Source organism: Mauremys mutica, chromosome 7, assembly GCF_020497125.1.
Source record: "Mauremys mutica isolate MM-2020 ecotype Southern chromosome 7, ASM2049712v1, whole genome shotgun sequence".
NCBI classification, from domain to species: domain Eukaryota; kingdom Metazoa; phylum Chordata; order Testudines; family Geoemydidae; genus Mauremys; species Mauremys mutica.
Genome location: NC_059078.1, coordinates 29,937,851 through 29,950,872, shown reverse-complemented (window position 1 = coordinate 29,950,872; position 13,022 = coordinate 29,937,851). Strand labels below are relative to the sequence as shown.

General features: G+C 53.5%; 1 protein-coding gene across 2 annotated transcripts; it reads right to left on the bottom strand.

Annotated features, from left to right (window-relative positions):
• Positions 1-2,925: 2,925 nt before the first annotated feature.
• On the bottom strand, positions 2,926-8,871 carry C7H11orf86 (chromosome 7 C11orf86 homolog). Of its 2 annotated transcripts, none has more exons than XM_045025956.1 (2): positions 8,416-8,871; positions 2,926-4,609 (listed from the first exon to the last, which is right to left on the bottom strand). In XM_045025956.1, the coding sequence occupies exons 1-2, from the start codon at positions 8,713-8,715 to the stop codon at positions 4,493-4,495; spliced, it is 417 nt and encodes a 138-aa protein (XP_044881891.1). In that variant the 5' UTR covers positions 8,716-8,871; the 3' UTR covers positions 2,926-4,492. The 2 variants fall into 2 exon arrangements, with proteins under 2 accessions (XP_044881891.1, XP_044881890.1); XM_045025955.1 differs by having other exon boundaries at positions 2,926-4,612; positions 8,416-8,864.
• Positions 8,872-13,022: the final 4,151 nt, after the last annotated feature.

The window sequence follows — 13,022 nt, the reverse complement described above, 5'->3', positions numbered from 1 at the left end:
CTCTGTTGTTGAATACTTCATAGATTTCAAGGCAATTGTCTCACAGCTCAGCGAAGATGAGCACGCAGGCCAAGGAATTTCATCCAGCCCATATCTGGCAGTTGAGCTAGAGCATAACTTTTATTTCACAGATCTCCAGTCTTGATTTAAAGACTCTCTTAAGTAATAGCAAATCCACCTAATTCGTCTGTACTGTTACTGACATATAAAGGAAAAGAGCAGTATCCCTTTAAATATCTCAAGTCCTCTGGGAATGCCCATAGTCTTCTATGAGTTAGAAGCAGTCAGAGTAGGGTCTGTACAGAGCTAGGCTTTACATCTGTTCTCAGGTTGTCAGAGAACGGAGCTAAACCAGGAGTTCTGATCCCAGCTACCTCACGCTATGGGGAAGATGAATAAGGTCTAAAAACCCAGTGGGCTGGACAGACACGTGGCAATAGGCAGCGTCGTGGGTCTGGTGGACAGACAGCACGAGCTGGATCCCTCTCGAGTTGTGATAAAGAAATACCTGTTTCCCAGGGTGAGGGCAGTGCTGGCCTGACCTGAACGGTGACCTGGTTTGGACTGAGCCAAACTGCTTGGAGCTGAACTGACATTTACATATGGGTCCCAGGGTGGGGGATTGGAACATGGGGGGTCTTTCCCTCCCAGAGGCACCCTCTGTGATGTGGCCTGAAGGTGGAGGAGTTGCTGGGTCAGGGGAGGGGATGGGGTTCAGGCTGGAGTGGGAGGAGCAGACAGCAGAGGCAGGACCTTGAATATTGGCCCAGGGCTAACAGTGTGCTCCGGCTCCAAGAGCCATTCTGGGCTAGGTGCAGGAATGGCTGGGAGGATGCTCTGAACTGTTCTGCAGGAGGCTGGATTACACTGGAAGCTCTTTGGGGCAGGCACCAGCTTTGTTCAGCGTCTGCGTAGGGCCTAGCGGACAGGATCCTGGTCCCTGCCTGGGGCTGGTGAGTGCCGCCCGTCACCCCCCAAATGCTAATAATGGCCCCTTCTGCCCTTACAATCCATAGCACTGCCAGAGACTTGGCTAAAGAGCAGAAATAAAGTGAGCCCAAGCACCATCTACTGGCTGCTTTGGGTTGCTCTAAAATCTGCAGGGCCTCCCTCAGTTGCAAAGAAAATTCATATCCTGCTCCGCTGCTATGCCTCAGATGTGACCCGTGTGTAGTGCATAGGAATAGGGTGGTATCCATTTAAATGGCATGTGAGCCCAGTACCAGTGCTCACTGTGTTCTGTGAGTGACAAGCTGCTGCAACGTCTCCACCCCACCCCCTGAGCTGCAGTGGGTACGTAGCTAGGTCTGGCACGTTGTGCACGTTAATAAAATGGTCATGAAAGAGTTAATTGAGTTACCTAGAGTATTCTGGGATGGAAACTGTACTCCCCCCCCCCCCCCTTCTTGCCTGTTGTGATGCCCTCGAGTAAAGCATCAGGTCCCAGCCTGCAGCACTGGGAGTTGAGTGGTCCTGTGAGGGTGTGGTTTGTTTTGTTTTTTTAAGACTTTCCAGCAAATCAAAAATTCTTCTTTATCCTGATCTGTTGGTGACTTGTAGTGTGTCAAGGGCAACAGCACTCTGGGTCCATTTTTTTTATGTATAAACAAAACTATGGCCAAAATAGACCTGACTCATATCTCACATTTCTTCTGCAAATGAAAACATCCCTACGAACCCCTTATTGTTTGTGAACTGCTCAGGTCGAAGAGGCAACAATCTGTGTAGAATTTGTAGCATCGGGCGATGGTGGGAGATTCTGGCTTTTTCCTTAACCCCCAGGGGCCTGGCTGGTACAAGGCAAACAGCTCCCAACATGGTGTGGGGAAGATTTCCATGTTGCAATGATCCTGCTGTGTTAGCGCCTTTCCAGAGCTTGCTACCTGGGGCCCGACAGGTGGACTTTGGCTCTGTGGGAGTCGTGTTATTTACAACGTGCTCTGAGGTATCTAACACAGTGCACTTTCCCACCTGCGGACCTCCCAGCAACGGTACATACCATTAACCATAGAACTGGAAGGGACCTCGAGAGGTCATCTAGTCCAGTCCCCTGCACTCAAGGCGGGACTAAGTATTATCTAGACCATCCCTGACAGGTGTCTGTCTAACCTGCTCTTAAAAATCCCCAAATGATGGAGATTCCACAACCTCCCTAGGCAATTAATTCCAGTGCTTAACCACTCTGACAGTAAGACGTTTTTCCTAATGTCCAACCTAAACTGACCTTGCTGCAATTTAAGCCCATTGCTTGTTCTATCCTCAGAGGTTAAGAACAATTTTTCTCCCTCCTCCTTGTAACAACCTTTTATGTACCTGAAAACTGTTATCATGGCCCCTCTCAGTCTTCTCTAGATTAAACAAACCCAATTCTTTCAATCTTCCCTCATAGGTCATGTTTTCTAGATCTTTAATAATTTTTGTTGCTCTTCTCTGGACTTTCTCCAATGCAGGGGCAAACGGGAAGGGAAGCTGGGAGTCCTGCCTTCCAATTCCTTTTTCTTACCACTAGACCCCATCCTCTCTCAGATTCAGGAACCTAACCCAGGAGTCCTGATTCCCAGCTTCTCCACTCTAACCACCAGACCCTACTCCCTTGCTAAGCCCAGGGATGGAACCCAGGTGTCCTGGCCTCCAATTCCTGCTTGTATCCACTAGACCCCCACCCCCCCTACTCTGAAATAAAACCCAAGAGTTCTGACTCTAACCATTGGACACCACTTCTCTCCTACATCCAAGCAGAGAACCCAGGAGTCCTGGCTCCTGATCATGTGGCTTGTGCCCAGAGCATTCTGCCTCCTTAGGGCCCGTGGCTCAGTGTGTGTGGGATTTCGGTTGGACAGTGGTGATGCCCCATCCCTCTAGCCTAGTTCATGGCAGAAGGGGCCATGTCTGGGATGGCAACGAAAGCAGGCTCAGGTGCCATGGTGGGGTTTCAGGGTTTATTAGCACAGGGCGTGCAGCACATCAGGTTACAAGGACCATTCATACAATGCTGAAAACATGGCAACCCTTCATTCCACCAGGGCCCCAGACCACTGGGGCACTCAGCGTGGTGCTTTGTCCCCCTCTAGTGGCGGCTGGGCCACATACACAGGTTGAGGAACGTGGCAGAGCCCTGGCTTTTAGCTCAGGCAGGAGAGGCTCGTGCATTTAGATCCAGAGGGCACTAGTTTGGTCCCTGTTGCTGAAAACCTGCCAGGGGGCGACTTGTGTCCCCTCTCTGCTAACGAGAGCATTTCACCTCCAAGGCTCCCAAGTGTGTGGGCCTGGGGATGGGGTGGCCGGACAGGTTCCAGAATCACTATGTTGCCTGACATCAGGCACCCTTTGCCCTGTCTGCATTGGGCAGGGCCTCTCTGGGCCTGGCACTGCCTGCTGTGGGTGTGGCATTCTCTGGGGCTGGGACTGCGCCCCTCCCCCAGCACCCTCCGGCTTTCCAAGGGAACCCCAGACGCTCCTTTTGCAGGCATGTCTGGCCCCGCCCAGCAGTAGCCAGTTTGATGCCCCTGTGCCTGAGATGTACCCACACTGGGAAGGGGGGCTACTAAGGAGCCCCTGTGGCTCTGCCTAGTGAAAAATCAACCCCTCTGAAAAATCACTTGGTTCCCCTCCCCTCTTCCCCCCCCTCATCCCAAGCAGGAGACAGTCTGAGTCCCTTAGTGCCATGCTCATAGGGTGGGGCCCACCAGGTTGGATTGCTGTGTTAGGGCAGGTTACTGAGGGTGGGATTAATAATGGGAGTCCTTGTGACTTGGAGACTATTTACAGTGCAGCCGGCACACCCTGGCCCCGTGGTTGCTGACATGCAGGGAAACGCTGCCTGGGCATTACAGCTGCGGCTAGGTGAGCAGCAGCAAGGGCTGGGGAGTAGCACCGATGGTTATAGGTTTGGACGGAGGCCTAGCGGGAGAAACGTAGTCGGAGCTGAGATTTCTGTTCCCAGGTTACCAGTGAGGGGGCCAGGCTGGGAACTTGGACCCCAGCCAGCCTGGACCATGGGAGAGAAACTTAGAGAGACAGGTGTGTATGAGAGTGAGGAGGAGGATGCATGTGCAGGTAGATGGAGAGATGTATCGGTAGATAGAGGTGTATGGGGATGGATGGATAGATCTACATGGGGATAGGCAAACGGAACAGGTGTCTATGGGGATGGATAGGTGTATAGGGGGATAGATAGAGGGGCATGTATGGATAAATAGGTTGTATATGGGGATAGCCAGATGGGTGTCTGTGGGGATGGATGAATGGATAGGTGTATGTGGGGATAGATAGAGGGGTGTATGTGGGGATGGATAGCTAAGTGTATATGAGGGCAGACAGAGAGTTATATATTGATCTGGATCCGGATGGGTGGCCCAGGCCCATCTCCAGTCGTTATAAAAAAGCACCCCATCCCCAACATAGCCAGATCAATGGCTGATGCTGCTCTAGGAAGTTCATGTCTCCGGGAGTGGCCCAGCCACTCAGAGTCATTGTCTCTTCTTCTGGTTCCTCAACACGTTCTCATCAGCGACGGGGCGGCCTCGGAGGGGGCAGCCGGGCGGCTCAGCGTCACGCTGTACAGGTTAGCCACGAAGGTCTCCCAGCCTCTGCGGAGGGCTCGGTCCACCTGCTGGAGGGTAGAGAACGGGGTGAAAGGCCAAGGAAGGGTGTGCTCTGATGGGACTCCTCCATGATTTGCCTCCTCCCCCCACCCCGCCCCAAGGCAGGCGCAATGGCCATGATAGCAGGTATCAGGTGGGGCTGGCCTGGGGGCTGCCCCCCGGAAGCTGGGGACAAAGTCACAGCTGGGATTCCAGCAGGCTGTAGGCCAAGATTCCCCCTGGCTGAGCTGCAAAGTGCTTCTATGAAGATAGACTAGGGGAAGTGGTGCCCACCAAGCCAGGGGACTGGCTGGCTTAGGGTGTTGGGAATGGGGACGCTGGCTCCCATCTGACCCCAGGGCAGGGGGACTGGCTGGCTTAGGGTGTTGGGAATGGGGACGCTGGCTCCCATCTGACCCCAGGGCAGGGGGACTGGCTGGGGCAGGGGGTGGGATATAGGACCTTCCCCTCTAGGGTGACCAGATGTCCCGATTTTATAGGGACAGTCCTGATTTTTGGGTCTTTTTCTTATATAGGCTCCTATTATACCCCCACCCCCATCCCCATTCCGATTTTTCACACTTGCTGTCTGGTCACCCTATTTCCCTCTAGGGAAAGGCTCCAATCCAGCCTGTCACAGGGTGCTAGGCCCTTTAAGAGGGAATGAGCACAGTCCCCTGTGACTAATTAGTTGCTTTCCAACAGGGACTGTTTAGCAGCTCACCTAATTCCACCTGGGGCCACTTCAATCAATCAATCCCAGCTGAGGAAGGGCTGGGAGCTTCTCATAAAATGCTCTCTGCAGGCTTAACTTAGGTTAGCTGGGAGCTGTGGCTGCTAGAATCCCTAGATGAGGGATACAGGGGTAAACTACTGGGTGATTGCTGGCAGGGGGCACAGAGATGTGCTGCTGTGAAATGAAAGGCTCAGGGGACTGGCCCAGGAGGCTGCTGTCCTGGCTAAGGGACAGGATCCTGGGGAAGTCCAAGGTAGGATTACAGATAGAGCCCAGTGGGGTGGGCACTAAATACCTGGTGAGTAACCCCACAACTAGGTAGGCTGTTTAAGCTTCATTTTTGGGGGAACCCTGGGGAATCTGGGGGGCCTGTGAGATGGGGGAAGGATCTGGCTGGATGGTGAAGGAGAGGAGTCCTGGGAAAACCTATAAACAGAGACATCTGGCCCTATATTTAAGACTATGGTGGGGTGGGTCTAGTGCTTGTATGTAACTAAAGGAGCCCTCAGCAAAGGTGGCTTGTCACTGCAAGTGTCTGTGGTGTGATTGGCAGGACCAGGCTGTGAGGAGGCCTTGACCTTTTATGTCCCTGAAGGGGAAGCAGGTTTGGGACTGTGGCCCTTTTCCCCTTTAGGGGGTGCTCAGCCCATCAGAAGTTGGGTTATAGCCGAGGTCAGCAACCTTTCAGACATGCTGTGCTGAGTCTTCATTTATTCACTCTAATTTAAGGTTTCGTGTGCCAGTAATACATTTTAATGTTTTTAGAAGGTCTCTTTCGAAAAGTCTAGAATATAAACTATTGTATGTAAAGTAAATGACATTTTTAAAATGTTTAAGAAGCTTCATGTAAAATTAAATTAAAATGCAGAGCCCCCCGGACCGATGGCCAGGACCCGGGCAGGGTGAGTGCCACTGAAAATCAGCTCTTGAGCTGCCTTCGGCACGTGTGCCATAGGTTGCCTACCCCTGGGTTACAGCCTGTTTCTAGCTCTGAGCTTCCTGCCCTGTTATAATCCCAAATGTCCCATGAGCAGAGGCTGATCCCCAGGCTATTGCCCATCTTGAGGCTGATGAGTGGGGGGGCTGGCTCCCTGCGGCTTTGTGATAACTAAGCTATTAAACCTCCAAGAGGCCTAGATGCCACGGGTACTGGGACTGTAAGCGCCTCAGGGCAGTGACTGCTGCTTGGTTCTAGGTTAGTACAGCATTTGGGGCCAATGGGACCCTGGTCTGTAGGTGCTACCCCAATACAGCTAGTGAGGGGTGTGTGAGAGATTGGGGGGAGGGGATTCCTAGGCACTAATGCGATCGAAACACTCCCTAGTAAGAACCAGAAGGGTTATGTACCATGTGAGATCTTAGGGGGTTCTATCCTGTAAATCCCTGTTCAAAGAGCCCATAGCTGTACTGCTAATTCTAGCCAAGGCCCCTATGAGGCATGGCAGTTTTTCAAGACAATTTGAGTCAGCTGATAGATTTTTCGAGGACTTATAAAAACCGTATGTTAAGCAGAAAGCTAGTCTCAACTTGAACTCTGGTGGGCTGCACTCTGATAAGGGGCGGTCCTGTTACAGATGCTTGGGAGCCAGTCAACAAAACATTCTTGGCCCAAAAATGCTGATTAGTTGAAACCAACCCTGTTTGTGAAAAAGGGGAGTTTGATTAACTTCCTGGCTTGATAAAACACTGTGGGAGGAGGGGCCTGGAATGTCCTGTCTTAACATTTGTTAAACAAATGTCTGATATCTTGGTTTGAAGCCATTTTTGTTTGAAATTTAACTTCATTTAGACTTTAATACTGAAATGTTTTGTTTCAATGGATCTGACTCAAAACTATTTTCATTTGGGTTCACCAGCTTTCTGGTGTGTGTTTTGGGGGTGGGGAAGAGCTTTTGAAATCTCAAATTCCCCTAGGCTGGGACAACCACTTCCCACCCAGTCCTGCTTAGAAGGCTGTTTTTCTTTCCTTCTCCCCCCACCCCATCCCCTAAAGTGGGACAAATCTCCCCACTTCCAAAGGCTTAACAGCACTCCACCACTGTCTGGCTTGTGGGGGCAGGGAGTGGGATATGGGGCCTTTCCCCTCTAGCAGGTGCTGGCTTCCATTCAGGGAGGGAAACAGGCTGGCTAGGGGGAGGAGGAGGAATAGACCTTCCCCTCCAGGGGGTGCTGGCTCTGATCTGGCCCCAGAGTGGGGGGAGACCATCTCACACCACCATTACCTGAGGGCCTCTCAACCCTCAGTGTAGCTATCTTCACAACAATGCTTGCAAGGCTACTGTCTGTCTGACTCAGTTTCCCCAACTGTAAAACTAAAACTTGTCTAAGTTGGGTGGTGGACCAGGGAATTTACTGCAGTCTGAGTTGCAGGCTAACACCCAGAGCACTGGGTCACTTCCCTCTCCATGGATGCAGGGTTAACAGAGGTCTAAATAAATGGTTAGAGGCTGACAGATCAAAAGGCTTATAACAATGTATAATGCCCTCTCCTGGCAGGGTTTATACCACACAGAGGACTTGTTACACACTTGCATCATCAGCTGCCATGTATTCACTCTTTCCAGAAACCAAACCCTAGCATAAGCCATTAGCAGCCTTCCATGGGGTGGGGGCTTGCAGATTCCTCTGCCACCAACCATGAGAGGGCAGTAAAAAAAATTTAGCATGCCTTGAGGTGAGGGGTAGAAAATAGCACTGCTGGAGATGAGAGGGGAGAGCCTGGCCGGGACAGGGAGGGGGGTGGACGTGGTAACTTCCCTGGTGTGTGGGTGGGAAATGCCACTGAGAGAAGAGTGTAGCTGGGGGTTGGTAAAGGCGGAGAGGGTCATGACCTCACTGGATCAGAGGGGTTGGGACAGGATATTGGAGAGGGGTACAGGGGGTAACTAGGTTGTGGGGGGGAGTAAGAGGCAGAAAAGGCCACCAGTGGAGGAGATTGGAAGGAGGGGCATCTGAGGGAATGGAAACCCCCACGGGCTGCTGGGAAAAATCTAGGCTGGGATGGGGTTGGTGGGAAGGCCAGGAAAACATTGGGGGGCTCCCTTCAGTGCACCCCAAACCCATCCCATGTCACCCCCTGGGTTTCCAAGCTGTTACCTTCTTGCACTGCTTCATCCTGTGAGAGCCCTTGCTCTGAGCCTCGCCAATCAGCAGCTCCCCATCATCGAGGCTTAATGAGTGAGGCATCTCCCCTGGGGTGGGGGTCCTCTCAGCTGGGGACTCTTCCATCCCACTTTTCCACCCCCTCAGGCTCACAGCTCTCCTCTTTGCCCTCTGCTTAGCCTTGTCCGAGTTCTCTGTCTTCTCCTCCAGCGGGCCATAGGTGGAATCCAGGAGGCTGGGGGATTTGGGGGTGCGGAGGGAGTATGCTCTCCGGAAGCTCCTGCCATGGGCCATCTCTGGAATGGGGGTGGCCTGATCCGGCACTGACACCAAGTCTGATCCTGTCCCTGGTAACCTGCAGAGGCCAGATGCTCCTGTCCTGGCCAGATCCCCAAGGGCAAGTGGCTCTAGCTTCCCTTTTTTGCTCTGGCTGATTCACCCGTTGGGGTGGGTGTGGCACCTGTGGGTGCCACCACATCCAATCAGACCTCTTATGGAAATTCTGCTTCCCCTTCCCCTTCCAGTCCCACAGGCCAAAGGTCCCTGGTCTGGCTGCCTTATCACAAAATTCTCTTCTCCCCCCCCCCCCACGCAAATCTCAGCCCATGAGGTCAAAGGTAGATGCTGCTACTCATCAAAAGTCCCTCCACGTTGCCCTGTGGGGTCAAATGTTGCTGCTGTAGCAGCACAGTCAATGAAGGTCTACGGGGCAGAGAGCAGGAACAGTGTTAGCAGCTTAGAGCCTCCCAGCCTGGAGCCTGATACCTTATCGCTGTAGCTGGCTGGTCTGGCAAGATCTGGGCAGTGCCTGGCACATGGGGTCCTTGTGTTTGAGTGGGGCTCCTGGGTGCCACCCTGGTGACCTTGGGCAAGTCATGTCCCCTCTCGGTGCCTTGGCTTCCCCGTCTGTCACATAGGGGTAATTATACTGGCAGCCTCAGGAAAGTGCTGGGTAAGAGCTAGGTGCTATAAGCAGACCCTGCCTGAGCTAGGAAGAAAATTGGAGTCCAGAACCAAACCTCCCCTCAAAACTTTCAGGCTCCTGCCCTCCCAGGTTAACCCTTTGTTCGAGTGCTTAAAGTTTGGTGCAGGAAGGCTCAGAGCAGCTGTTGGTGGGGCTGACCCCTCCTGAGGGAGGGACGTGAAGCAAAAGGGGAAAACTGAAGCTACAGAGTAAGGGGCATCTAGTGGGCTGTGTAACTGCAGAGCCTTGTCTCTCCCAGTTCCAACATCTTAGCCCTGGTTTCCCAGCTGCTCCTATCTCTGCTGCTCTCACATCCCCCTCACCCTTCCCTCAGGAGGGACTGAGAGAGATTGGGGAGCTCATGGGGTAAATATTAGAGCCCTGAGGGATGCTGCTGCACCCCTGGGAAGAGAACTAGCCTGAAGGGGATGCTCCTTCCCTTGGGGGAGCAGGGAGAAATGGACAGCAGGGCAACTCCATGCTGGGGGAGGGGGAGCCAGCTGCCTAAAGGAAGCTGGTTGTGACACTTGACTGTGAGTCTAGCCTGTGAGAGGCTGGTGACTGTGTGGGATGGGGCTGGTCCTTTGACACAGACCCAGCTGACTGTGAGCTCAGGGGCCATGGGGACTAGCCTGTCACAGGGTGCCTGTGGGGAATGGAGCATGAGCCTGCTCCCACCCACTCAAACCACTTCCCTCTCTATCTGCTGGCAAAGCAGTTTGACTAGGGCCTGGGCTTCCACTGCACTAAGATCCCAGCTGCTCCCTGTATCCTATTGCTCTCATACCCCAGTCCTCAGCTGATCCCAGGTACATGACTGGCAAGACCCTCATAAGCCCCTGTGGCTTCCCTCCCCCAACACACATCAGAGTCTATGGGCACATGCCCAGAGTTGTTTTAACATTGATATATTGCTAAAATCAGCAGCACAGAGGGAGAGAGCAAGAAGCTGCTACCCTCGCTTCCTGCACCCTGGCTCCCAAGGACAGCAGCAGCACAGTTGCCCCAATGGCTAGGACTCAGGACACATGGGTTCTATTCCCACCTCTGTCACTAACCTGCTGGGTGACCACGAGCAAGGCCCTTCCTTATGTTGCACCTGTTTCTCCTCTCACCCTTTGCCTATTTAGACTGAGCTCCGTGGGGCAGGGACTATGAGTCTGTGCAGCACCTGGCATGATGTGGGGGGCCCTGACCCTGGCTGAGATTCATGCAGCTCCCAGCATGACAGGGACCCCTGTTGCAGGTAGGGTCTGTGCAGTGCCTGGTCAACAAGGACCTCGATCTCAGCTGGGGTCTGTGCAACACAGGACTTGATCTCAGCTGGGGCTGTCTGTACGGTGCCTGTTACGATGCTGTAATATACAGTACCTACTAAGGATTAAATCTGCTCCCATGCTTGCATCATGGGTGTAGCGGCAGTGGAAACCAGTCTCTCTTGTTCACATCTAAGACTCATAGGGGGATATCTTGAATCCTGAATAAATGGTCCCTCTGGGAAAGCAACTACCCCCTAAAGTAATTTGATGCAGCCCTGTCCCCACACTGCTGCTCCTTGTGTGTGACTCCTGAGTATTTGTAAATTCAGTGGAGAATCAGATCTGCGATGGTGCTGAATAGAGGAGCAGCAAAGGTGTGGAAAGGGAGCCCTGACCCACAGAGGCTGCTGGGGAGATCAGAGCTTCTCTTTCTGGTGTTTAACTGCAGTGACCTCTGGGGCTACCGTCTAGAAAGAAACCCTTAGTGGAACAGGAAAAGCTTGGCTCTATGTCCCTCTCCAAAATGCAGCATTATAAAGTGCACAGCACCCTCTACTGCTGCATTGGGACATAGGCATCCGCACTGACTGCACAGGGAGTGTGTCCTTTGCTGAGCTCACCGCCCCACAGCAACCCCTAGCATAGGATGACCAGATGTCCTGATTTTATAGGGACAGTACCGATTTTTGGGTCTTTTTCTTATATAGGCACCTATTACCCCCCACCCTCTGGCCTGATTTTTCACATATGCTGTCTGGTCACTCTACCCTAGCACCATGCCAGGGCCAGCAGTCTCCCAAGGGTGACTGTCCCGTGCTGAGCCCTGGTCCTCCATTTCCTGCAGGGTGTTCTGTAGGCCTTGACCCCCATTAGCTTTGCAAGCCTTGATGAGCTCAACCTGCCTAAGGAGAGAGGACTGTGCCATGCTAATACCTTTCAGGGAGGATCTGTAAAAGCAGTGTTGCAGGAAATGGGCACAGAGATGATGTACCTATTTGCACAGCTACAGTGCTCTCATCAGGGATTACTCCCTGGGATGATCCCCTCAGCATCCCCTTTCTCTTTTCTACTTGCTGGTTCATTTCCATCACCCACTCCAGGTTTATGATGTTTGGAGGAGCAGCTACCAATAATGCCATCCACTTGTCACCTCCCAGTCACCTTGCAGCAGAAGGGCTCATTAGCGGGGACTTGCTCCTAAGGACCTCTGTCAGCGAGAGAGGTGGATTTTTGGGGGCTGGGACAGAGAAATGCGGGTGGATGGAATCAGAACAAGTCCTCTGTGCGGTATAAGCCCTACGCCAGGCACAGTGAAGGTGGATTCCCCGGGGCTGTCTGAGAGCTCTCCCCTGGCCTGATTATATGAGGGAGGTCACTTTGGGTTCTCTTGCCTGTTTCCCAGGAGCCACTTCACCATCCCCAGAGCGTAGGGTGACCAGACAGCAAGTGTGAAAAATCGGGACAGGGGGTGGGGGGGTAATAGGAGCCTATATAAGAAAAAGACCCCAAAATCGGGACTGTCCCTATAAAATCAGGACATCTGGTCACCCTACCAGAGCGATGGAGCCCTGCGCTGCTGATGGGGCCCTGGCGTAGCGGCCGTGCAAGGCAGAGTTGCAACGTGGAAGGTGGGAAGCCCGAGAGGGCAGCTCAGGGGATGTAAGGGGGGCGGTGCTGTGGACACAGTCCTGCCCTGCAGCCTGACGCCGCTCGCTGTTTGGCTGTTACAGACCCTGGGGAGTGGGATTGTCCCACCCCAGCCAATGTGCAGCCTCAAGCAGGGTCCCCCTGCAGCCGCCGCCCCGCCCCATGCAGCGCCCAGGCACTGTCCCCACACTCGTCCAGCACGCGCTTCACCTTCCCGGCTGGAGGGCCCGGCCCCGCATAGTGTTACGGTCACGTGTCCCCTGCCTGGCTGGCTGAATGAGTCATTCGGCCTCGCCCACTACGCTGGGTCCCGCCCCTTCTTTCCTCCAACCAATCGCGGCAGGAGAGGTCTTAGTCGGCCAGCCAATGTCCGTTCCTAGATGGGGACGGGTTCACCATGGTGCAGCCACGTCCCCCCCTTTAGGCGGGGCTCTGGGACGCCGATTGACAAGTGCTTTGTCCAATAGAAAAAAGGAATGAGAGAACCTGGCCAATGTCAGGCATCAGATCTCAGGGGCGGCCAATAGAGAGGTGGTCAAGGCACGGGGGGGCGGGATGGCGCCAGGCTTGAACCGGTGAGTGACAGGTCCGCTCGGCCACAGATCGGGCTCTGGGGGCGCGACCGAGGGGAGATGGGGGTGTGGCAAAAGCGACCAATGGGCGGTGGCTTTCTAAAGGAACAGCCAATGATAAGCTAGGTGGGCGGGGTGCGAGGGGGCGGAGATGTCTGA